This window comes from Ciconia boyciana, chromosome 6, assembly GCF_034638445.1.
Source record: "Ciconia boyciana chromosome 6, ASM3463844v1, whole genome shotgun sequence".
NCBI classification, from domain to species: domain Eukaryota; kingdom Metazoa; phylum Chordata; class Aves; order Ciconiiformes; family Ciconiidae; genus Ciconia; species Ciconia boyciana.
Window position 1 is genome coordinate 59,262,492 of NC_132939.1, and position 26,881 is coordinate 59,289,372.

Consider the following 26,881-nt stretch of genomic DNA (forward strand, 5'->3'; position numbering starts at 1 on the left):
ACTAAGCAACCTCATACTCATGGATCAATTTTAATGTCACATCATACATTTTAATTCCTTTTATCCCCAAAACAGAAAATACCAAGCAACTTGCTATGGCTACTAAGGAGATGTTAGAGCTCAAAAGCTAAATATGCTGAGATAGCTCATGCTGGAAGAACTAATAGCAACATAAAAAGCTAAAGCACAATCTGTGAATACATTATTAATGATGTTTCCCTCTCAAATCAGCAGATGGACACTGAACGGCTCAAGTGACTGGTAATGGGATACACAGCTTTTAATCTCAAAGTAACTGCTTCAGATCTGCCTCACGTTGATCATAACTGAAAGTTACTATTTGACAGGTATTCGATAGCCAATATGTAATAATGAGCCTTAGTCTAGCTTTTCCTGTAGAATCTGGTTAACAAAGCTGGCATGCTGTTTTCAAACTCAGGGTTGAGTAGGCCAGAAGACTTGATTATCCTTTTATGTCTAAAGGTTCAGCCCTTCAAAACAAGTTTGAAACCCAGGTGCAAGTGGGACAACAGACTTAGCACATATTACACTTGTTCAGTTGTCAGTTTCCATTAGTGTCTATCAGGTATTCTTTCAATGACTAAATTAACTTTTAAACAAAAAAACAAAGAGAAGAAAATCAACTCAAGACGAACGGAAAAAACTAATGTAATGAGACAGACTATTGTTTTCACAAAGCCTGGCATGAAGGACATGATGTGTTTTTTCTTTTGTACGCTCAAGGCACAAGAATTTTCAGTAGTGATACAAAAATACAGTATGGATGCAAAATATCTGTATTGTCAAAAAAGCATTAATAAATTGATAAAAATTAAGTGATTGTAACTCCCTTTTGCAGGAAGCCTAGAGAAGGCTGGCAGCTACTGTTCTCAGTAAAGCTTACCATGTTAAGTGGTCCCCAGGAGCTTTTAATTTATTATAGGGTTTTTTCATGTTTACTGAACAGAACCACACTTACGTTTTCATGGAACCCAAATGAAATTGCTAGGGTTTCAAACAAGACCCAAAAGCTGTCTATATCACCTGGAACCTGACAGCAAAATTGGTCACAATGTAGAACCACTTTTCCTTGAAAAGAAAAATACCATCAGGGTATATTTGGAGTAAGCCTAGCAATAGCCATCTTAGAAATAATTAATCAATCATTTTCAAACATAAGGTCAGTATCATACAAAAGTGGTTTTAATGAGAAAGTTTTTGAAAATGTATCAGGCATGAAAGGGAATTATTTGTGTAAAAGAGCTGCAGACATTTAGCTGTAGGTCATAGAGTTGTTCAGTCATAATTGTTACAAATACAACTATATTAGCTCCTTGACATCCATGGACATTATCTTCAAGTCTAACTTCTCTCAGCTCAGTACAGAACATGAAGACGGATGCTAAAGACAGCTCTCTTGACAGGATTCAACCCTTTAGGTTAAAGATGGCTGCACACGTAATTTAAATCTGTATCACTGTATACCTATACAAACCCATTACAATCGTATTTCAATAGAATGATGGAAACTTACTTTGTATTTAATATTATTTGTTATCACTGTTCTTAGAATCACAGTCAAGGTTGCCTCTCTCCTTATTCTAGGCACTGTAGAGACAAATTGCAGTAAAGATAGATGAGAGATAAAAGATGTGAAAAAGAAACAGAAACACAGAGATTAACTTGCCAAAATCACACTGCAAATCAATGGTCAAATTAAGAATAGAATCCAGATCTTCCAAATCCCAGTCCTTTGCTGAGCTCACAGAGTATTCCCCTGGGCTTTTTCTAAGACATTTTTGTTAGCCATCAGTGTTTACCAGTAGCAATTAATGTTAGACCATAAAAAGAGCTTTTAAACACAAAGCAACCGAACTTACCACCTCTCAGAAACCCACTTCCTCTGTAACATTTACAGAATAATCAAAAAGTTGGCTAAGAAGCTCTTGAAGATACCTGTTGTACCATATATAGTCAAAGTTCACTCAAGCCTACAACAGCCTGTTGGGCTAGCTGGGTATAGTATTCCAGCTTCTGCAGCCAACAGCATGCACAGGAACGCAATGGTCAACATCATAAATGATCAGCTTTACCTCTTCAGACCAAATGACACAGGACCTATATACAGCTGAGCAGCCTGGAAATGCACAGTCAAAGCTCAGACTCACACATCTGAGTGACTACTGAGCCTTTGCATCTCCTAAATAATGGATACATAGTACATTTTTTTTAATTGTACAGCTTTTGATCACTTTCCTCTCATTCTGGCTTCTAGCCCACAAGTTATGCATATAGCTAATTTAGCATTTAATTGAATAATACTATTTATGAAGCATACTGTTAGGGAAATATATAGCAAACCCAGACCTTTCTGTGAAAAGGACATTTCCTTACTAGCATTTCATATACAGTGCCATGATACTTCGGTCTTGAGTTAAAACCTCTGGTTGGTTCCATAATACAAGTAAATTTAAAAAAAAAAAAATCTTAAAAGATTACCTATCAGTTCATCTAGTTTCTAACATTTTAGATAAATATTAAAATGCCTTAACATATTTAGCAGAACTAAAATTCAAATCCAACTTAGTAAAGTAAGTCGCAAAAATACAGCTAACTTGGGGTTAGGATTTCTACATCAATGTATGTAAAGAATCCTTTATTTATATATCTTACAATCTATATCTCATTTATTTACACACTTTGTTTACCTTATTACCATTATCCTCTTTACATATATGAAAGAAGCTTTAAATTTAAAGTGCCATGGGAATTATGGACAGGCAGTTACCAATCTGCTTCTTTTATATGCTAGTAACAGGGACTTTCCATTTCAATTTATATTGAAAAGCAGCTAACTTTAGTTCAAATGCCTGCTAATTCTTTCTCTGAAACAAAAATAAAGGAGTCCATGAAGTAATCTGGGCATTTATTCTATAAATTAAAAAACACAAGATAGGCAAATGGATGCCCATACAACTATCTTGGCAGCCCCTGTGAAAGGAAGGGAAAAAGAGCTCTCACAATTGATTCTTGAATCCATGTTACATGTACATGGAACGCTGCTCTAAACAGCCAAGAAATGTATGAACAGAGAGTCTTCTGATAAAGTTGGAAAGAAACATGTAGGACAGCAATAAAAGCAAAAGCAGAGACATACAGCATGATGGAGACATGAGCTGTTTTGTGGAAATTAAAATCTGTAAGAGCAGCTGTGATTAATCAGCTCTGCTCACATCAATAAATGCCGTTTTCATGGACAGGAAAAAACTGTGGACAGCAAAAAAGAGCATAAAGTCAAAAAAAAGTGAAACTCTCTGCAGATGGAATGCATCAAGTATAAAGACTATGTTTCATGCTTCTGTGGAAGGCATGCAGGCAAAAAATCTGTGTCAAAGGCCTTGTTTTTTGACTTCTTAGTAATTGTCTTCCCATGTTATTGCCTCTCAGTACTTTTATTCACCTGCCTGGTGTTCAAAAGAAATCCTAACATGCCTAAGAAATTATGACATAAATGTAAAAACAAGTCATACCTACGCAGAATTTTTAAAATAAATGCTGAACACAAGAAGCAGACAAAGTTAACTTTGGGGCAAAGTCTGTACAGGCATACCAGACAGTCAGTACACAGCATGATATAAATACAGATGGAAAAGAAATCTGTAGTTAAGTTTGCCTAACACTTCCTATTATGAGGTTCTAGTTTGAAAAGCTTATAAACTTTGCCAATGTTTAATTGCTCAGTCTAAATTCTTTCAGAGTATCTGATTTTTTCAAACCTTCAGTAAAAATGGAGCTGACACCTTCTAAAATGTGACTTAAGCAAAAATATTCTGGTTTGCCAAAGCTGACAAATGCTTATAACTCTTATGTTGAAAAACTGAATCTAGAGTGATGGACTTGGGAGTTTTGCCATCCAGTATAATCTACAGCTGAATTACAGACCAAGGCTCCCAACATAACACATAAGGAGATTTTGAGTGCACCTATACTATCAGTTTGAATCATCACCTGTTTTGCTCCAAAGTCCTCTTCATTAGCATTCACTCTGTGTGCATGCTTGATTATTCTTGGAATACCCTTTGAAGCAAAATAACAAGGCTTCTTCCCAGACAAAACCTAGAAGCCATTCAGTAGCTAGATAGCTCTAGGAAATGGTTTGAGTATAAGTCTCCCTCCCCTTGGTCCAACCCTGCAACATCATCCTTGCAAACCTTCTGCGTGGCATGCCCCCGTAACATGTCTCTCTGGTAGCATACTATAGTAGCAGATATGTGGCATACTGCAAGCATTTCTCTCTTTATCTTGGACAAACAAAAAAGGGTATTAATTATTAAAGACCTTTTCAAAATTGTTCAGATGTCTCATATGCAAAGATAGGCTTCAAGGTGCCGAGAGGAGGTTAGTGTGGCAGAGGACTCTAGGCTATCACAGCCCTTGAGCAAAGGGGAACCTTGACTGCAGGAATCACCCTGACTACCAAAAGAGATGTGGTAGGGCAGCTTGATGCTGAGGGATTTCAGTGTAGCCCCAGGCAACAATACTTAAAAACAAACCTTACCCATCGTAAGGTACACAGTAAGAACTGGCATGATCAGAGGATGTGAGCGCAACAGAGGAGGGATATGTGTGCTATGTATTGTAAAAAGGCCTGCAGAAGACCACAAGATCCCTCCAAACGCTGCACAGTGTAGATGCAGGCAGCCTGTCCTAGGGGGACCAAGCCAAATGCTGTGTTGATGGAAGCTACTCCTTACTTTCTGACCAGGAAGCACGGAGTGCTTCTGAAGCAGATCACAAATCCAGCATACGCATCATCTGAGAAGTTGGACACTTCTGAGCATACTCAGAAGCAGACCCTCACGCATCTACAAACTTACAGTACTTGCAGGGTTAAGTCCTGAGTATGCCTTCTGAGTATGTCTTTCTACTCTTCCCACACTGAGATAAAAATATATAGCTATATTAGCTATGACAAATCCTAAAAAAGGCAGAAAAAAGTATTAAGCGTTGAAAGAGAAAATCTTGTATGGCAGCAACAGGAGGTACAATTAATTGGATCTCCTCATTCATTCTATAAATACCAACTTAAATACAATAAAAATGAAAATGTAGGAGTCTTAGCTGCAGTCACCTTTATGTTACTAGTCTCACTCATTGGATACAAAATTAATCTTTCCTTTGATATCATGTGGGAAGAGGGAACGGTAGTACATGAATAGGAACATTGCACTTAATGCAGCAAAAACCTGGAATCAACAGACTGCTAAAAATTGCACCAAAACACACCATAATAATACCCAATTTGGACACGAAAAAGAGATGAACTATCAAAAATAAACTTGTCCCTTCTATCCTCTGAATGCTAGGCACATCCAATAAATTTTAAACAGATTATTATATCATATCTCAAAGTATCTCTCAACTCATTATAAATACAAAAAATAAAACCACAAAAATAGTGGAAACATGAAAGCAGACATCCTAATTTCATCTATGTTACCAGAGTTGCACCTCTTTCTTTGAGTTTATTTTCCCGAAAAGATTCAACTACATGACACGCAGCAAAGTCTTGCTTTTATCATCTTTTTATTTGCTTCACTGAGGCAGAAGAACATCAAGTGATTTGTACAAAGTTTTAATGTTACTGTTTTTGTAATTCCCATCTCTATGGAATTTGGGTAGCAGCACACAAATGCAGGCACTTTTCATAGGAACTGGCATTCTGGATAAGACAAATGGTTCATCCAGCTTACTAGTCTGTCTATCACTTTGACCACCATCCACATTCCCACATGTAGGTCATTTTAATACTTAATAACCACTGTGCAAATTTTGGCCACAAACAGATAAAATGTTTTAACTATCATTAGATATTATTAGATATTTTTGTCATGTATTATTTGTCCAGAATATTATTGAATCTCAGTAATGATGCCTGACGTGGTTCAACCCCAGTAGGTAGCTACGCACCACACAGCCGCTCACCCCCAGTGGGATGGGGGAGAGAACTGAAAGGGTAAAAGTGTGAAATTTCATAAGCTGAGATAAAGACAGTTTAATAATAATAATAATTTAAAAAAAAACAACAAAGGAGGAAAAAAAAAGGAAAACAAGTGATGCAAAAAACCACCCCAAACAATTGCTCACCACCAGCCAACTGATGCCCAGCCAGTTCCCAAGCATTGGCAGCCCCGGCCAACCTCCCCACCCCTCCATCCAGTTTTATTGCTGAGCATGACGTCACATGGTATGGAATATCCCTTTGGTCAGTTGGGGTCAGCTGTCCCGGCTGTGTCCCCTCCCAACTTCTTGTGCACCCCCAGCCCACTCACTGGTGGGGTGGGGTGAGAAGCAGAAGAGGCCTTGACTCTGTGTAAGCACTGCTCAGCAGTAACCAAAACACCCCTGTGTTATCAACACTGTTTCCAGCACAAATCCAAAACACAGCCCCATACTAGCTACTGTGAAGAAAATTAACTCTAGCCCAGCCGAACCCAGTACAACGCCTCAGTAACATACTGTGTGAGTTCTCCATGATCATTATTTATGTTTTTCATGTTCATTTTAAAATTAAGTTCACCCAAACAAAAATCCAGAATCAATGTCTTCATGAATATGGACAATAGCTACTGAAAACGTCTAATACCAGACCAGTTACCAGCCATATGTGACAACATTTCCAACTGGTCCAGGAGCTCCATTTAAGCTCTGGCCTGGGCACCCAAACCTGGCCTGCTTTGTCATAGTTGTATCTGTATCTAGCTGTCTCCTTCCAGCATGACTTATTGACTGAGCTTCCTAGATGGACCTCAGGCATACATTGTAGGTAGTCTTGTCTCTGACCCCGGTCTCCTGGATGAACTGTAGACCTATGTTATAAGTAGTCCTCTCTGGGCTGGTCTCCTGTAAGCTTGGACTTGCATTATAGGTAGCCTTGTCTCCATTCTGGTCTTTGGCCCTGTCTCCTGTTGTTCCTAAATGGACTTCTTGGATGGACCCCTGACTTGCTACCTTGTCTTGTCTCAGACTGGTGATTATTGCCATCCTGACCCCGCTGGGATGGTACCCTGGTCAGCAAGGTCCTGCCTTTGCTGTAGCCACACTCTGCTCCCAGCTCCTTCTCTCTCGCGGAGCAACCCCACTCTTGCTGCTCCCTGACAGAAGAGTCATAAGCAAGCTGAGTTCTGGTTTTGCCAATAAGCCATTGGGAGCTTAGTCAAAAGTGGGCTTAACATGAGCTTTCACTCCCTACCTGAAGGAAATAGAGTCTTGAATTTTTAACAAAAGTGAAAAACCTCCTAGCGAGCATTTTCTATAATGCTATAATTGCCTAAATAACTGATAATGTTATTCACTACATTAAAAATGAAAACTTATCAATTTTTTTAAACTTAAGAGGCAAGAAAGAGAATGAAAAGGTTTAAGAACAGACAAAACTCAAAGAAATCTGTATTTCAATGTAACACTTCCACATAGTCACTGAAAATTCTTAAAGCTGAGATTTAGATAGCATAATTAATCATACATGACCCTTTTTTTCATTTTTTACCAGTCCAAATTTTACAAAAATATGGAGTAATATTACAGTTAGAAGGTATCCAATACTCACACTACTATACGTACATGTGATTAATTATGGTTCTGAATGTGCACTGCTGGTTCTGTGTTAAGCGATGCCAATAATTGCCATTTGTAACTATGTGGTCACACACAGGGCTGAAATCTCATGTTGTTTATATGCATGAAGTTCTAAAATTTGACCTGTTACTCATTACCTCAAAAGAGTCTGACTTTTATACAGCTTTGGATAAATTATTTTGTAACCTTTACGACACAGCAGATCATGACAGCAGGGCATCCAACACTAATGGATATTAAAAGAATTGAGAATTAAAGCCTTACAATTTAGATTGAGAACAGCCCAAGAATTATTTAATGTAATTCAGGGTAGGCAGAATAAATCCATGCTGGTGGAGAAGGTTTCTGAAAGATGTTCAAGCTTTTTTGTGAAGTTGAATATATCGGCTTTGCAGCTTTTGATGCTAGGTTGCATAGAAAGCAGAGTCTATTGCAGGTGCTGATTAAGTAGTTTATTCCCTCAGTTAGTTCCTTCAGACATAATCTGGCAGTTTCACTATTCCTGACAGGAAAGTTACCTTAACTAGTAGTTTGGCCTGCACAAGCATGGAAAAATTGTTTAAATTTCAATGCATCTATCCCAGCCTCTTTACTGCCAGTGGTGCTTCAGTTTTCAGTTCTCTCTTTACATTTGACATGGAGTGCCAGAAAACAGAAGAGATCTGCTTCAGTCAATAAAGAAGTGTTCTGAGAAACAGCCTGCCAATGTTTGACAATTATGTATAATGATGACAGTTCACTGGCTTCTCAAACCTTGTCCACAAGTGCAGTTGCATAGTTTTAGTTGAGCCAAATTAACAGCTTGCTGGCAAAAGGTCTCATTGTCTCCCGTCTTCGCTGCTCAGTTAGTTTTCTGCCATTTTAGCAAGTTGAACTGGCACGCCACCCAATTAAACTAGAGAGAGTGCATGGAAAGCAGTAAAATCATACTACTGGGAATTGAAGATTGTTATCCCTATCACAGTCACAGTGATCTGTTCAATAAACTCAGGCCAGAGCATGACTGCTCAACTGCTGTTGAAAAAAAAAAAAGAATATCCAATACAGTTGGAAAGGACTAACTGTGTAAATACTCCCCTTTCACTGGCACGCTGGACAGTTGGCCCAGTTTCAAGCTATTAAATATTATCCAGGTGTTTGCATTTCCAATGCAAATTGGAAGCTATGCTACATGCATTAGTTTTTGCTATTTTAATTACAGAGATAACCTAATCAGTCTGAATCTGTTCTGTTTTTTGAAAACATCTAGTTTGCATGAAACATGTTCAGAAGTTAATGCAAATGTTAATATAGTCATATTCACACTCATATTACATCATCTTATTTACATAGTTAATCCTACTCTGTAGCAGAATAATTAGGCCCACAGTGATGTAACACCGTAGTAAAAATAAGATTTCATCTTAGCACCGCATGAAAATATAAGTCACTTGTCTTATTCTCCTATTTTATGAAGACACTAGAGCATACAGATGGAACTATTTCTCTTGTAAACCACTTCCACCCACTGATTATTTCATATAATACAGAAAGCCTTGAAAAACACAATTGCTTTCTGTTACTGGTGAATGAGACTCTCCCCAGCAAGTGAGGTGAGGGGGAGTCAAGTTTTCACAAGAGTTTCTACATCTGTGGTCACAAAGAAAACCTCCTAAATGTTAACTGAGTCAGTGCCATCTTTGGAACCTATGTTCAGTCTGACGTATTGATTCAAGGTTTCCCAACTAGCAGCAAAATAAGGACAGACACGCTGCTGCTACTCAGAAGTACTTGGGTAACAACGATACTGACAGAGTTTTTCCATTATTTGGAAAAACTATGAGCAATAGCAAGCACAAAGGAGGCCAACAGCCAATGAGAAACTCATTAAGCTGCTTAAACTGATCTAAATCTAGGCTGTTGAGGTCACATCCCGCCCCCGCCACATATTTCCACCCCCTTCCTTCGGCCAGTGCTAGTGTTTACAGAAGCAGGTGGTCGTGTGCCAGTTCAAGGCAAAAAAAAAAAACCCAAACAACACATCACTTTGGCGGGAGAGTTTTCAACCTGATCAATTCTATGAGCTGGTTTAAGGAGCTGCACAGTACCAGCATCAGCGCAGAAGAGGGAGATAGGAACGCAACAGCTGGGAATTAAGAGTAGTTTAAGCTTCCATGAAACTGAAACCAAACAAAGAACTGGAAGCTCTCGAGTTTATCCTTAGCTGTACAAACCCTTTCATACACTGATCAAACTCCAAACTACAGATGGAGGCAGATTTCTTTCCCTTGCTGCCTCTTAGTATGTTCAAAATCCATGTTGGTCTGAAGTCTCATTTATTAGTAGTAACTCATTCATGACTGGCTGTTAACAGAAGCACAATAGTGATAGCTGTGCCTCATTTCTAAATCCTCAAACCAGAGATTAGGGAAAGGATAAAAGGCTGACATAATTTCTTTTCTAGCACTTCAGAAGCAGGAAAGGAAGGGGACTCAAGCAAGAGGAAGCAGTTCTCCATAGTCAGTAGACTTCTTCGCAGTGCCTGGAAAAGGGAAAGTTTCTTTGTTCTTTCACCGCAGCAAAAGCAAAGTGTTCAAATATAATAGATACAAGCTGATGTTAGATATCATCACATCAGACACAAGTGGTTATTAGAAATCCCAGTTCCTAAAAATGAGAGCACAGCTGCTTGCTCATGCTGGCTTTGATACTCACAGGTTGGGTAAGGAAGGAGATCAATTTCACTTTTATGTGGGTATTTATTAGGCTGTACTTTTTCTATCCTTTAGTAGCACAGCACAATTAGAATTTAATAAGCATGTCCAACCTAAATTTTAAATGCGTTATGTCTTGTAATTATTATGAGTATTAATATTCCCTGTGCTTTTTCCTCAGCTAATGGTAATTTGAGGCTTAATCTGGCCATGTGATAAACACAGTTTGTAAATTTTCCAGATGAAGTACATGCACCTTTCTTCTTTTGTCTAAGAAGATTATTCCAATTTTTGCATTCTGGCTTTGAGAGATTAAAGAGCGGTTTGTTTAAAAAAAATTATCTCTGGTACAGGTGGGCATCATGAACACAAACACGTCTGCACCCAGGCTTTTAAAAACAAACAAGGGATAAAGGTACTATTATAAAATCAGGCTGCAACTATGGAAAGCTCACCTTTTCCTTACCCATATACTGCAAGCATATATTGAAGTCCTCAGACTGATGACGACCACACTGGATATGTATGAGAGGGCCAGCATGCTTCAGATATGCCCTATATTGTTTTATTTTTTTCTTCCTTAAACATTTGCCGCTCTCCAGTGACGGGCTCCCGGACCCCGCACGGCGGTCCCACCTTTCCCTGCATCCACAGCGGCGGAGCCCATACCCCTCCCTAAGACCGGGCTCCGGTAGGCAACTCGGGCTCGGCGGGGCTGCGGGGACCTCCCACTTCCCACGGGGTGCCACCGGCTGAGAGAGATCCTGCCGGAGGCCCGGGGAGCTCAGGACGCCCCAGCCTGCCCGGCTGCTTCCCCTCAGACAGGCGGCGGGACTGGGGCGCGGGGGCGGAACAGCTCAGCCTGCGGGGCCCACCCCAAGGAGTGGCTGGAGCCACGGGGCCCGCCCCACAGCCCGGGCGGAGCGGGGAGAGCGCCGGGCCCGACCCCGCCGGCCGCCGCCGCTCGGGAGTGTGACAGGAGGGGTGAGGGGCGGGAAGCCGCCGCGAGCTCCGCCTACGAGGTGACGCTCCGGGAGCCGCGGCTCACGTGACTGGGACAGCCAATGGGGAGGCAGCGGCCCGCTCACGGCGGGCGGGGGGCGGAGGAGGAAGGGGGCGGGGAGGGGCGGGGAGGGCCGAGGCCGCCGCCGCCGAGGACGGGGGAGCGGCAGCGCGGGGCGGGGGCAGCGGGGGGGGGGGCCGCCGGGGGTTGCGGCTCTCCGGTCGCGGCGCGTGGGGCGGCCATGCCGAATAAAAACAAGAAGGAGAAAGTGAGTCGGGGGGGTCGGGGGGGGGCCGGGCCCCGGCCCCGCGGGGAGGCTGTGGGGCGCAGGCCCCGCGGGGAGGAGGGGCCTGGGGCAGAGCGCGGCGGGGTGCGGGGGCGGCAGTGGCGAGCGGAGCCCGGCGCCGAGGGGGCCGGCGGGGCGCGCCGTGCCGCTGGGAAGAGCCGGGCGAGGGGCAGCCCCCTCCCCTCACCGCTGTATGCCGGCCCCCCGCCTTCCCCTGGGTACTGGGGAGGGGGCAGCTCCCGGTGGGGCCTAGTCCGGGGGGTGCCGTGGCGGCTGGCGGGGGTCCTGGTATCGTCTCGGCGGGCCCCGGGGGTCCGCCCCGCCGAAGCGGGGGCGCGGAGCCCGTGGCGGGCGGGCGCGGAGTTGGGGGCAGCGGGAGGGAGGGAGTCGGTGGAGGGAGGCCGTGGTTTTGGCGTGCGGGGGAGTGCTGGAGGGAGGGGATGGGAAACGTGTCCTAAGCCGTGCCTGGCGGAAGGGTGAGCTGGGAAGGGGTGTCTCTTACTTCGGGGCTGGCCCGGGTGCGTTGGGGCGGGGGGGGAAGGGGTGTTTTTCATGGCGGCACGGCAGAGCCGGGGGGGGGAACTGTCCCCACAGCTGCTTGCCCGGTCCCCACAGCTGCTTGCCCGGTCCCCACAGCTGCTTGCCCGGTCCCCGACCTGGGAAGTTTCACTGCTGCGTGGCTCTAGCTGCAGCTGAAGTTGTGCTTGGGGGATCACCATAAGCACTGAAGGAGCACTAATCGTCACTCGAAATCTTTTCACCTCCTTTTCCTGACAATGGGAGAGGGCCTGGCTTTGGCCCCACTTTGCCTCAGTTTCTCCCGGTGCTCCCAGGAGCGATTTGTCCGGTAGCCATGAAAGGGGCTTGCACAAGTAATGTTCGCAGAAAACTTCTAAATCCAACAGAAAGTTAACTGGATTGCACTTTATTTTATGTGATAGGCAATTAGCCATATGAGTGGAAGTCAGAAACAGTGAAGTATAGGGTCTGCCTCATCCAGCTGCTGTCCCTCTAGACCTTCTGTATTTGGTTGACTTCTGCTTGTCTTTTAGTTTTTCCACATCGTTTTAAAATTAGATGTAGGGAGGTTGGGTGTTGTGGTTTGTGGGGGTTTGTTTGTTTTAACTTTTTCCCAAGATCTTTGCTACCTTTGATATTAAAAACATTCAAACCTTTCTTTACTTTTCTGAGAATAACAGATCTCAAAAATATGCTATGGGTGAAGGATACAAGTTAAGTACAATGCTGGGAGGGAGAAATTTCAGTTGTGGACCTACTTCTAATACTAGAATTTCTATCCCCAAGAACAGACAGAATAATGAAGTGTAAAATGTGTAGTGCACTGATGCTAGTTTCAAAGCTAAACTAAATATAAATATTCCTGAAGCTAAAAATGAAAGAGAGCAAGGGTATGTTCTCAGACATGGTTCAAATCACTTGCATTCTTTGTCCCTGCCTGCTTACCTATATGAAAGCTTATCTTTATATACTTTATGGGTGAATTTTGAGGCATAAATAAAATTCAGAAACCTTTCTGCAGGTGAAAAATGTCTAAACAGCTTTGTAGAGACTGACAGTTAAGTACAGTATCATTTTTGTCCCGTCAATTTTAATATTCTTAGTGAGTGTCTAAAAAAACCTAATTGCTTGACTTGAAAATCTATCTAAATTTCCTTTTCAAAGTAACTGAGACTGCAAACTTCTTTTTTTAAGGAACCTGCGAAATCAGCCAAGAGTGGAAAAAGTGGCAAAGATGGACAAGATAACCAAGAACATGAGGTAAATATTACTAAAATATGTAGGTTTTTTCCAGGCAAATTTGTCATGACTTTTGACGAGTGTTTTAAGTTTTTCTAGATGGTTATAATTTTGACATGACAGGTGATTGTGGAACTACTGACCTGGTATTTGACAAAAAGTGTTTTTAAGACTTAAGATGCTTTTGAGGAAGTTAATTTTATTTAGAGTAAATAAATACTTGCTTGCTACAGTCTTAAATATTCATCTATTTCCTTTTCGGTTATGAGGCGTACATCTATCTTATTTTCTAGTCTTATTGTGAGGTTTTGGGCTTGTCTTCTAGTTGCTCATTGCAGTTTCGATCGTTCTCTGTAATTCCCAGAGCTCTCTTCTCTCAAACTGTTGATGTTGGCATGTCAGTTAAGTGTCACTAGTCTGTTATATTGTCAGGAGACCTTAGGCTTAATCAAAGGCTGCCAGTTGTTTTGTTGTGTGATTTCTTTTTATAGGTACACAATGGAGTGTTCCACTTATGACTGATTGTTATGTTGTTGATGCTGATTTTTTTTTCCTTCTGCATTGCTCTCTGTTTTGCCCACCAGGAAGGTGCAGTGACTTGAAAGGGGTCAATTACATCATTATTCACTCCCTTTCCCACATTAATCCAGAAACTCAGAATTAATACATTTGCTTCATTTGGAAATCCACTGTTTAGATGGATTCTGAAATTTCCTTTAAAATCTGCATACCAGCCTGAATGTAAAATGCTACACTGAAAAGCTTATGTATTTTGGCCTCTAAACTACATGTCTTGATACTGAAATACAATGTTTGAGAACAGAATACTTATCCAGCTTTACCATTTTTTCCCTCCCTGAAATGACTGTTGGGGGTAGGTGGGTGGGAATATTTAGTATACTCTTTCTGATGCACTTCAGTGAGTTCTTGTATGTTTGTTGTGCAGAAGGATGCATGCTAGTGTCAAATTAGTAAGATCATTAAAACTTGTAAACTTAAGTATTTTTGGCAAAATCAGATAAGAGTGAGTTTTGGTGGAGGGAGCCTAGCTACTAGGAGGGATCTTAACTACTAGGAAAGCTTTTAGAATGAGATAAGAAATGTATCAGTGTAGATGTTTATAATGATGTAAATAGATGTACTTTATTGTGATATGTTCTGTCTTTACAGTATATTGCTGTGATGTTAAAAAGAGTATTACTTGGCTGTAATTTTAGTTCCTGTGCAATTGTAAGGCTCGTCATTATCAGCTTCTTTGCTGTGCATTTGTTGACTGGTTATTTTCTCAAGCCTCTGAATGACAAGCTGCTGAGACCAAAACTGATTTTCTTATTCCTTCTTCGTACTTCAGGATAGAGTGTAAAGCTCCCGTAGTTAATTAGTGGAGAGCTTTAAATGTTAACTGAAAATGTATATGCTGTTTTCTTTGTAATTTCTTTCTGTGTTTGCAGATCTAGCTTTTTTTTAACTTAAAATGTGAGAGACACGAATCTCAATAGGAGAATATGTTGTCGTGTTCATGCATTTTTCTTTTTCAGTTGTCTTTCCAGGTGGAATTCCCAATGAAAAGTACAGTTTACTTATATTATCTGTGGTACTTAATAATATGTGAGTAGGGGTAGAATGGGAAAGGGACTGGGAACGTGACTGGCACATATACTAGGATTGCCATTCCCAGTGGGCATTATTTAGTCTCCATACAATTTTGAACACCTCAGTGCTTGACTCATTAACTTAATTAATAGAATAATTGCACACAAATAGTAATGTAGACTTTGCATTCTAATGTGGCTGGCTGTAATCGTGATGTATGTTAGCTGGTGCTTATATGAGCAGAAAGGAGGCTATTTGTTAACATAGTGAAGATTAGTAAATATAGAAATATTCTGGAACACACTGTTAATACGTTTTTAGGGTTTGTTTGGTTTTTTCTTTGAAGAAGGTTGTCTTCAATTTCCTTGTACATGTGTTTTAACATGGCTTTTTAAAAATCCCTTTCTAAACTATGAGTAGATTTGGAAATATGCTGGTTCATTTCATTATTTTTTTTTTCTCAAAATGCATTTAATGCATATGCATTTAATGCAAATGACAGATTGTAAAGACTAGAAACTGTCTGCTGTTCAAAGAACAGGGACAACACAAGCAGCAGCATCCCACAAATACTTTATTTATAGACATTTTTATAGCACTTAACTAAATTCATGATGCCTTGGACTTCTATAGATAAAAAAGCACAACAGATCTTAATATTTACAAAAATGAACAAGTGTTTTTCCTGTCTTGCAGTCAGGGAAACAAGATTTCAGTTGAGTGAAGCAGTACAGCAAGTTTGAAAAGGGATTGAAATGATTCCTGGTATGCCAGGTCAGGATGCCCATGCTAAAAGGGGGTGAAAGTGACTTAAGCTGATAACTTGTCTCAGTTTGAAAATCTCAGCAATAGCCCATGAGCATGTAGTACTTGCAGAAGTACTAAATAGTAGCTGCAGCACACAGGTGACCTACTGAAGTCCTCTTCATTTAAATCTCAAAGAATCCCATCATAGTTGTGTTTGAAAGCAAAGTCCGTCTTGCCTATTTTCCTGTCTCCAGCATTCCCACCAAGCAGATGTTTAGGGGAAGGAATACAAGATGATTTTTTTTGCATTACCCATGCCTTAGTTACTTGATATAATACCAAAAGAGCCATACTACATAAAGAGAGAGGTCCATGTTGCTTCATATTTGCTGTGCGGTCAGTAGCTGATAAGAGAGATTCAGAAACAGAGTAGATGTATGGTCTTCCATCCTGGTATGCTTTTCTGTAAGCCAGTACGTGGCTTAGAAGGTTGCTTAGCTGGGGTGTTTTCATATTATTAATTATTTAAATGACTTCTTATATTGTCATCTGTAGATTTCCTGCCCCTGGCCCAAGCCCTGCTTAATCTCCCCTAGCTGGGAGGATTTCCATTACTTTGATTGTCCTTCTCTGTTTCTGTGTTTTGTTCCCCTTTTCGTGAGGGAGGTACCAGAAATGCACAGTATGTATGAGGTGAGGGCACCTCATTGTTCTGTACCCTAATGCAATTATTCCAGTTGCACATATTGTTTACTTTTTGAACACTTAAGAAAAAGGCTAATATTATTAAGCTCCCATCTAACTTTAGTTTGTAACCTCTTAGTAAACATTAATGAATTAGACTAAATAGTTGCCAGAACAACTGAATCTATTCCTTTAAGTATAACTTAAAGTATAACTTACTTCAGTAATTAGTCCAGGATATTAGTGTCTTCAGATTGTTTTTCCTCTGTGTGGGAGTAGTGTCTCTACTCTGGTAAGATACTTGGGGGGGCGGGGGGTGTTTACCAGTTCCAAAAACCTATACTCAGGACACAAACAAATAAAAAAAAAAGTCTGGGTGTGGGGCTTGGCTATGCCAACACTTAGTAGCTTGTGGACATATTCCCTGTGACCTAACTGGCCTTTTTAGAAGTTACTTGCCTCACAGGTAAGTTTTGTTGTAGAGTTCTGTTTTGTCACAGAGGTGTGGAGGTCTCCTTTTGAGTTAAGGCAGTAGTAACTTATGGTCAGTCTAATTTCTTTAGAAAGAGGTGGCTTGGTCACAGTTAATGGTTGTTGAGAAACATTACCTTTTTCGATCTCTAGCAAAAACCTAACACTTCTAAAAATTCAAGTGTTTCTTACAGTACTTCAGCAGTAGTTTTCAAATACAACCACAGGGGAAGGAAGTTAAAATTTTAACCCTATAGACTCATTTCTGTCTGTTTTGCCTGTGGGAATGTATGTTCTAAAACCTGCACTTTTTACCAATCACTGCAATGGTCTAGGAACACTTGGACAATTCACTGTTGTGGTTCACCTGGGGGATGGAAAGGTCAGAAGTAGCTGGTAACCTTTCATCCAAGGCAGTAATAGACCTAGAAGATGCTATCACTCCCAGTCACCTATCTGAACTGGTTTAAGAAGGCATGAAACTTCTAAATTTAAAATTGTATTCATTTTGAATCTAGGTGCTGAGTAGTCTGTAGAAGGGAAAGACTACTTTTGTTGCTTAAGAAAGTATTGGCTTGGTGACTTTCAACAAACAAGAACAGAAATCATAACTCTTTCTTCAAGTTCTTCTGCCATGCAGAACAGCAAACGGAAGACTAATGTGGTTTGAGGAGTGTGTGTGTTTGTGTGTATTATCTCATTGTTTCCATGTGCTGCCCTGGTTGGTTCTTTCTACTTTAAAGGTATTTTTATTGAATACAGACAAATCAAAATATAATAAAATACAAACTGCATTGGCCAGTTTTCTTGCCGTGCAAGAAATTGCTTGATTTATTAACAGCATGTGTTGCTAATGTCAGATTCTAATCACTGTTGAAACCAATTGGAAAAAAAAAAAATTAAAAAGCTTTGTTAAGTACTGATCCACGCTTCTGTCCTACCACTGTCTCGCAGCCATCACTTTTCAGTAGGTTTATTAAACACTGGTAATAGCTTTCAGTGCAGCAATTTTGTCAGGCTTTGTTTTCGGAGGTTTTTCTTCCCTGCTTTGTGAAGCCTTTTTTATTTAAAAGTTAATTTCTTAAGCTATTCAACATAGCAGTAATGTTTTTTGGGAATGGTAACGAAATTACGGAAATCTCTTTAATGGGCTGTCTTTAAAATACTTCAGCAAAAGTAAGGGCTTTAATCTCTCTGAAGGAACTTTGAGAGGTGGCTATCCAGTTATCTATAATCACCTTTCCTACATTAGCCAGCACACAGTGGGGAAAGACTATCAGTATTCTCATTACTTCTTTTACTGATTCCTGATCACATGTGCACATATGATTGCCACTTTCCTTAAAAATAATAAATTAAAAAAGGGATGGGGAGTAGAAGTGGCGTTGATGGTTTTGTGTGGGTTTCTTAGCAGAGATCATATGTAGAAGTGTCCTAATGTTAAAAGGAAAACTAGGAATAGACAAAAGCAATAAATCCAGCATTTTTTGTGTTAACAGGTTCCTGTGAATCCGTGGCAGAAAGTTATTTAGAATATAACATTTTCTATATACTGTTGCTTATTTTTCTCGTTTCCTGTTTGTGATTTTCATTGCAATGCTATTTAAGATGCTGTACCAGTTATTAGTAACCCTGAGACACAAACATACCTGATCTAACCTTGAAGACGGCGTATGGAGACTCTTATACAGTGTCTAGCTTGTGACTAGATTTTTCTACTTCAGAATTTTTAAAGTTATAGTTGAAAGGCTTAGCACAGTTAAGTACTTATTAGGCAACTCATTAGGGACTACAGAAGAGGAGCTTGAGGTCTGGGGGGAGGGGAGAATACCTTTCCATAAGTTCTGTGGGTTTTTTACCCCCCTTGTTTACATGTATTAGGACTGGGACTGCTCCTAAATAATTTCTGGAAGTATCTTCTTGCCACAGAACTTTCTTTCAATCAGCTGAGATAATCCAGTTTTAATTGTTTAGTATGCTAATTTGTACTTGCATGTGATTCAGTGTATGTTCTTTTTATTGCCACTTATGTAAAGCAGCTGTCACTTAAGCTCTTTTCCATTGTTATTGTTAGATGGGTAGCCTGTTACTCAGTGGCATGGCATTTTTGGATGCATTGAGTTCAGCATCTTTGAGGTATAAGATTCTTCTGCATTTGTTCTTCATAGAAACAAACGTCTTTTTAAAAGAGATATATTTAGATATATTTATCTCTTTTAATTAATGCCTGAAGTTAAGTATTAATTTATTTATAACATTAAACAGTGTTTTAAGGGTTTGGGTAGTACTCCTTACCTTACTGTCGGTTTGATGCCAGTTTATATAGCTGTCTAGATCAGGAATGGCTGATAGCCTGTGATAAAGCATCCTCAAGCCCCCAAGTTTTCAGTGGGACAAATCAATAAGCTATGTTTGTCTGGTGTATACGGTGTCTAACAAACCTAGCTGTACCCTAGCTGTTTCTTCAGTATGTATTTGGTAATATGTCCTGGCTGGACTGATAGGCGAAGTAGCCAGTGTTTTCATGAGTCAGTCCCATGCAGTAGATAAAATTGATTTGGAAATTGGTGGTCTTTCATTTGGAAGAAGACAGATACTCATATTATTAAATAAATTTGGAATTTTGAACAACTAGTCCTCTCAAGTTCGAATTGCAGAATGGCTATAAATGGACAGTACTAGGCCTTCTGTTTTCTGAAGCTTTCCAGGGCTGTTGGTTTGGGATTTTACTTCTAACATTAGCAAAACAGGACTTTAAACCAAAACTGCATGTAAAATCAGGATGGATTTTTCTCTATCAGCTGCGTAAATAAACTCTGTGGGCTTTGGCGTTTTTTTGTTGGTTTGTCTTTAAATTGGTATGCCAGCTTCTTTAAAAAAATTAATTTGAAAACTAATTTTTGCTCATGGCTTGCAGTTCTGATTTTCTTTCCTAAAGAGAATTTTTTAATGGGTTGATATAACCATTGAAAAATACTTAAGTCTTATAAGGTGTAACCAGTGAAAAATACTTAAGGGAATATACCCTTTAGTGCTAAATGAGGTGATCTTTACTGACTAGAAAGATGCAGTATGTGTTACTCTTAAAGCAGCTATGCAGTTTTTTGTTTGTGTTTAACTTCTCTAATTTCCTATTTTCAATTTTTATTGACATCTTGCCTTATTTTTGGGAATCGGAATTTCCTTCTGCATCTAAAGCAAATATATCTTAATACAGATTAGTGAAAGAGGTTACCTTAACAGTGCTTGTTATGTAACTTTAATATTATGCTTTTAAAACTAATTGAATTGATTAAAGAAATGTACCAAACACTGCTGTATACAAATATTTTGTTACCTAAATGGAGATGCTTCTGAAAACAGGATCCTATGCCCTTCTTAGTTCTTACACAATGCTGACAACTACTTGTGTAACATATGATGTGTGAGGTCTTTGGTTTGTGGTTTGTTTTAGTACTTGCTATCCTCTACTTCCTAATCATGCTTTTAAAGTCTCTGAATCTTTCCTGAATGGAAACACAGCAGTGAAGGCAAAGGGTGTTCTAATCAAAGAGAGCAAAGTGGTCTTCAAAAATTGATATCACCAGTTTGTAAACTGAAAACATCCTTTTCATCCTTTGTTTCACATTCTTTCTAAGTTTTTTTCATAAGAGTTAAGGCCTACAGCTCCTTAAACTTTGAGAGGACTCAGGTGTTCATTAATGCATATGTGTAATACAGAATTATTAATATAGTTACCCCACAGAGAATACAAATTGTAAGAAAAAACAGGTAGCTATTGAATCCATCTGTATGTTCACTGACTTTACAAACATTAAATCATTTGTTTTTTCCCGCAATTTCATTTGAAGCCAGAATAAATTTGTAAATCTAGGAGTGAGATGGTAGGCTTTGTTTTTTTTCCTGTGTTTTATGTTTCCCCCTTCCTCCCCCAACAGGCTTTTGGGGCCAATTAAAAAAAAAAAATTATAGGAAAATAATCCTGCCCCATTCCTGAATATATTTCTTAAAAGATGACTGACAAATATTATCATTTGGTACACCTCTATAGTGACTATAACTTAATACACTTCCTCATCACTGCTCAGTTTAGCAGTCTGAAGTACTGAAAAGTAAACTTTTCTAGTGACATGTAAAATAAAAGCATGATGACAGACAAAGATGAAATGATTTGGTGTAACAGTTCTTTAGAAGTAGTCAAGGTGGTGGTTATACTACTAAAATGCCCAGGAACCTTGTCATGGGCTGTAACTCTCTTACCTCTCTTACATAGCATCTAATACAAATACGAAATTGAGGAGTGAGGGGCAAAGCAAAAAAGATTTCAATGGGAGTATGTGAAATGAGAAACTATTATGGATCGGGGAGCACAAGAATACAGACATCATTGGTAAAGCCACATATACAGTAGCCTTAGCTTATCAGTAGCTTTATATAATTAAAATTTACAACAGAGTATAGGAGTTGGGGCTTAAAGCAAATGAGATGAGTTTGTGTAGGTTCTCCTTCATATATATGAAGGAGGGAACCATACATATATATGTGTGTGTATATATATCTAAAAAGAGAAGCACAACAGTAGTTTTTGTTTGGTTTTTTAAAAGTAAAAGGGTGATCCAGGCTGTTAAGAGAGAGATTACAATTGAAAATCAAGAACTAAAGTGATTTAAGACAGGCCATCATTTATTCAGATTCTTTATCTCTGTATTTATATAAATGTTTTGAAATAATACTTAGGACATTATCTGGTTTTAATCATATTTAATTAGTTAACTGACGGTTGCAAGTAACAAATTTTACTTTTTGGGGGGCATTTGTTTCTTTGAAGTTTCATAATAGAAGGTGCATTAAGAAACAAATGTTGCCTTGCTGCCTAAGTTTGTGAAGTACCAGGTGCTCACTAGTGGTGGTGTTTCAGCAAACGCAAAACAGGGTGAATCCGCTTACAGTCTGAGCCTGGGCACCAGACAAAGATGATAATCTTTGTCAATACTCTACAACCCCAGGCTGCAGATCTGATCTCTGACTGAAAGGAAGCAAATGTCAGTTCGCTCCTGGAGTAAACTAGTTAAAATTAAGTTTACAAGGAGCAAATGGAAACCAAGCCTTATGCTACTGATCTTTAACTATGAATGTAAAATCACAGTGCAAGAATGTCAAGGATACAGTACACTGAGCTGAGACATCTTTGGCAATTGTCAGGATTGGTTGATGTGTTGCAAGTAAAGTGTATTGCATAAAGCTGTGATGATACAATTCTTTAGAAGATAAAATTTGAGCTGTGCGTGCGAGCAGCTAACAGGGAATACAAGTAATGCTTTGTGTCTTGAAAAATAAATGCTAGCAAGAAAGGCAGAATAGCTTCAGCAGGTTGTAGATCGGTGTTCTAAAATGGTCTGTGACTGTAAAACTTGCCATGGACACCCCTCCACAGTGCAGAGTGCCAGATCACCTTCACTGCTCATAGGGAACTTCCCAGTCACTGATGCAATTCAAGAAACTCCATGTTGTCTCTGACAAAACACTAATGGAACTCCATAGTTAGACATCAAGAATAGCCAGTAGTAGCATTGCTATATGTAAATGCAAAATCACAGTTGCTAAACAAGTACCACAATGTAAATCAGTGAGTGCTGATTACAGTGTGCTAAAATACATAAACTTTGTCATCACCACCCAGTTGAAAAATTAATTTTTTGTTTATAATTATAATAACATGGATCCTCAAAGCTTTAGGATGCAGCTCTTGCTATCTTACCAAATAAAAACATAGTAAGTTGTGCTGAGACTACCACTGTACTATCCAGTGTATCTCAACCATTGAGAGAATCTTTAACGATAATAAACATACTTGTTAGAAAGGCAGCTGCAAAGATCATTCTAGCAGGCCAATCCAGGTATCATTCTGGTAAATGATTTTGTTGAGGAAAAAAAATAGAAATCTAAATTGCAGTCTGTGTGAAACCAACCAAAGCCTTCAGCATCATAAGCTGCATCTCCAGAGGCTCCTCCATAAGTTGTCTGTCCAGACAGTCTTGCGGTGGTGAAACTGGTGAACACTAATGGCATAGTAGCAAGAATCTTCATCAAAGTGAGAACCTCAGAACTGTTTGCCATCTAAAATGGTACCCAACAAGCATGTCATTTCCCTGCTTTAACTGGGTTGGTTATGGATCAGTGCCCCTTTTTATGTGTCCAGACGATTAAGAATCCACGTCAAGCTTTGTACAGTTTGCACTGAGTCTCTGTAGATTGAAAATACTGATGTTAAAGGTCATAGCTAGTTGCTCCATAACAAACTCCTTACCAGTGATTGGGCACTACTTGCATGAACTAGAATTTGCTGCAGACTCTCTGGATAGCTCTGTCAAGCCATATCTTTTATACCATAATAACAAGAGTTTATTCTGATGTTGTCCTCATGGAAGGCATGTTGAACTGGTGGTGTTAATAGCACAGCATTGAAATCAGCTGATAAATGCCACTCTCCTGGTAGTGTGCTGTCTTGAACAACTTGCCTTGATCCCAGCTGCTAATCTAACACCACCAGCCTACCTCCTGCAGGTATGCTGTGGATATATTACCAAGTTGATGGCTACTGGGCCATGTGCCAGATATGATCTGTCCCTGTTCACACCCCCAAAACAGAGCAGTAAATTAAGATCTGCAAAGGAGAGAGCTCTGTGGCAGAGTTCAAGATTCCTGGAGTGTTCAGAGATTTTCACACTACTTTGAAGTTACTGCAGAGGGGAAAAAAAACTGCACAGAAGGCTTTTAACTGCTTTCCACCCATTTTGACTCCTTGATCTTTGATTTCAGTTCTCATCTCAAGAGATTAAATTAAGTTCAACTTCTCAGCCTAATGATATTGATTATGTATTGGGCCTCAACCTCTTAGCCAAATTATTTTGATTACATGCTGGGCCCTCATACAGTTTTGAAAATGAGGCTGTAAATGTCCCTTTCATGTTTTCTCATGTTATTTTTTAGGTTCAGTAAATTGTATTTCGGTTTCATTGTAAGTATATACAATCCAGAATGCATTCATAGCCCCTTCGGAGACTGCCTTGGCAAGAAATGACACCTTCTGGGTGCTATAGATCAGACCTCTCTTTATCTTAATGAAAAATAAACCCATGGAGACTACTTGCTATACCAAAAGGAAAAGAAGGAAGGGATTAATTCTGCATTAATATAAGCATTCTCCCTCTGTTCTCAGATTCAGAGTAATGATTCTCATAAAAAGCATTCTGTGCTTTTCACTCTGTGTACCTGCATTTCACAGGGAGTCTTAATTATGTGTTAATTGGTACAAAGTTCACCTATCTGGATCTTGTAGTCCAGAGTTTTTATCGAGATTCTTGCTGGTATGTGGCTTGCTGCTGCCATCCGGGGATGGTGTACACACTGATATAAACTTGAATTCAGTGCTGATACTCATTAGAGGGAAGAAATTTGCAGATTAGTGTTAGACTGATATGTGTCAAGAAACACCATATAGGATACTCCCTAGCACCATGTTCAGGCAGAGGGAGAGAATATGTCTTGCCTTGTGCTTAGGAGGTGATCTGATTTTTGTCACTAGTAAGCCATCCAATTTTTGTATTCTTGAATGATAGGTGCATCCAGGTGATTTTACTGTCATCTTCGAATCCTTACCCTGCTCTGACCAGTTTATCTTAGAAAGCAGTATGAAAGTTTGCTGCATCATTGTAGAGTTGACCCCACTCTAGGCTTGGCTTGGAAGCCCTCTTGATTTTGTGGAGTGGAAGACTTTGTGTGATTTGGTCTAATTCAGTTATTAGTGAATGTGCTTTGAAAGGTAAGGTCAGACAGAGTTCTTCTGGTTGCCCATGTTTGGTCAAGGTAGCTTGAATACCGGTTTTTGGGGGGACTGTCAGAAGGGGAAGAATAGGGTCTTCTGAAAGACTTGTTGATGTACCTGTGATGCAGGATGGACCCTCCTTCCAGATCCCAGTACTCTCTCTCTTACGTCTTAGACGGCTGGCCAAAAGTAAAAGTTGCTATGTGGGCTGTTTGATCCATTTAATTTAAAAAGAAAAAATGGCTGTAACTGCAGATGTGCTTGGTCTACTTGCATCTTTCTTTCCCTGGTCACAAACTTAGTGTTGTGCTCTGATCTATACTTGCCTGTGTACGACCTGGGGGGATGAAGGATCCAACTTTGCTCAAAACAGTGATGTTAAGACAAGGAATGTACCACATCCTACTTGATGCAGGAGGACTCTAGGGAAGAAGGGATGCAAGGACTACCTATCTTGAACTGTTGTGACTGGCAAGAAACCTCTTTCTCTCCTCCCTGCCTTTTATTCTTTTGAATTAATTTTAAGCTTAGTCAGAGGAACTGAGGAATATAAACTCTGGTTTTTTCAATTGTTAAAAGCAGAAGTTAAGTCAGAATCACACTGGTCCTGATTGTCTTCATGTTCATAAAAGTATGTAAAGCTCTAGCTTTTAAAAAATAAATTGATCAGAAAACCCAAGGGTTGTGTTTTAATTATGATCTGAAGAAACACATTCTCAATCTAACTTTTTCTGACTAATTCTTACACATTTTTAGCAGTTTATCAGCACTTTTGGAATTGAATGTGTCTATGAGTATATAAACATTCGGGTAGGAGGGAGCTGTTTGCCAGAACAAGGGGAAGACTAGGTGTTTCCCATTCTAGTCACAGGGAGATAATTGATAAAAACGTATCTGTAGTTTGACTGTTCCAGTGTTGAATAAGTTGAATTGTTTACTGGTGTAGCAGAATGTCCATCAGTTATTCTCAGGAGTTGTGGTTTCTGAAGTAGTTTGGTTTGTTACTGGCAGGAAGAAGCTGAGCTTGGTTGGCTCTTTGATCTGAACTAATGAGCACTGTACCTTCATAAAAAGTTATGTTACCTTGAAATCTTCAGCAAATGAATACACAGAATTGTTAGTCTGAATTTCTTTTCTTTTTAGAGGAGTGGTTAAGATCGCTGAGTTGCGTGGCTTAGGTCGACTTAACTCACTTTCTCGAGGTGCCCTTCTATCCAAGGGATGGTTATCTGCAAGCTCTGGAGGCCAGTTATCACAGTAGCACCATAGTGCCACTTGCAGAGGACATTGGGTACAGCTGTGCAGTGTAGTATTCAAATAATAATGAACTGGAAACTGTTTCAGCAGCGTTGTGGTATGTGCTATCTGAAGGACTGGAGCATGACTGAAAAGCAGGGATGATCATGGTTGATGGTAGAAAGGAGGAGGAAATCTGTTGGATAAATTGGCCAGTGATTCAGGGCTAGAATTACGCTGGAGTCGTCACTGCTAGATGGGAAGTTGCCATAGCAACAAAAAATGCTTTCCTTCAACATTTCTAATTGGAAATGTTACCCATTCTCTTAAATAACCACTTTTGGCTAATTTTAGAATTTATCTGTTATTTAGAATACTTGGTTCTCTGAGGTGTGTGTTACCTTAAGATACCATAGCGTGCAGGCACATGTGAGCACTTGTTAATTCGAAATTGAGATTTTGTTTGGGAATAGAGGAAACAGGAAAACGGCTTTTCCTGTTCCAAGTAAGGAACAAAAACCAGGTGGCAGTGGAAGATAGCTGGTTCAGAAAAACACCATTAGGCTCAAGTGCAATATTGAAAGTATAGAATCCTGTGCAGTAATAGTGTTTATAATGGATCTTAATTAGCTTTTATTGTTTAATACATGGTAAGTCATTGCTTCCTAATTTTTAGTGCTGTTTTTCTTTTTGCTTAGTCTATTCATAATTTCATTTGGAACGCTTTTTTAAAAAACTTGAATTAATGGATAAAATCTGCAAGTGATCTTGCAGATCACTTGTATTTCAGCAAAAAGATTTTTAAGCATTTAGTGTTTGGGATTAAAAAGTGAAATAGTCTGAAAAATGCAATGTAACAGGTATTACTTGTACATAAATGCTTTTAACTTGCTGATGTGTGTCATTTTTACTGAAACAAGTTCTAGAGTATTTTTGGTAACTTAAGA

General features: G+C 39.7%; 1 protein-coding gene and 1 long non-coding RNA gene across 5 annotated transcripts in view; one reads left to right on the plus strand and one right to left on the minus strand.

Annotated features, from left to right (window-relative positions):
• Positions 1-11,289, minus strand: part of LOC140652892 (uncharacterized) — a 50,011-nt gene extending 38,722 nt beyond the window's left edge. For 2 of the 3 annotated variants that reach the window (XR_012042971.1, XR_012042970.1), the window contains exon 1: positions 10,787-11,289. This is a non-coding gene — a long non-coding RNA (uncharacterized lncRNA). The remainder of the gene's footprint in view (positions 1-10,786) is intronic. The other variant, XR_012042972.1, reaches the window with a different exon arrangement.
• Positions 11,290-11,472: 183 nt separating this feature from the next.
• The window catches only part of PPP2R5C (protein phosphatase 2 regulatory subunit B'gamma), an 82,862-nt gene continuing 67,453 nt past the window's right edge, over positions 11,473-26,881 (plus strand). For both annotated transcript variants that reach the window (XM_072864394.1, XM_072864395.1), the window contains exons 1-2: positions 11,473-11,602; positions 13,334-13,399. In XM_072864394.1, coding sequence (XP_072720495.1) covers positions 11,576-11,602; positions 13,334-13,399 — 93 coding nt within the window. In that variant the 5' untranslated portion in view covers positions 11,473-11,575. The remainder of the gene's footprint in view (positions 11,603-13,333; positions 13,400-26,881) is intronic.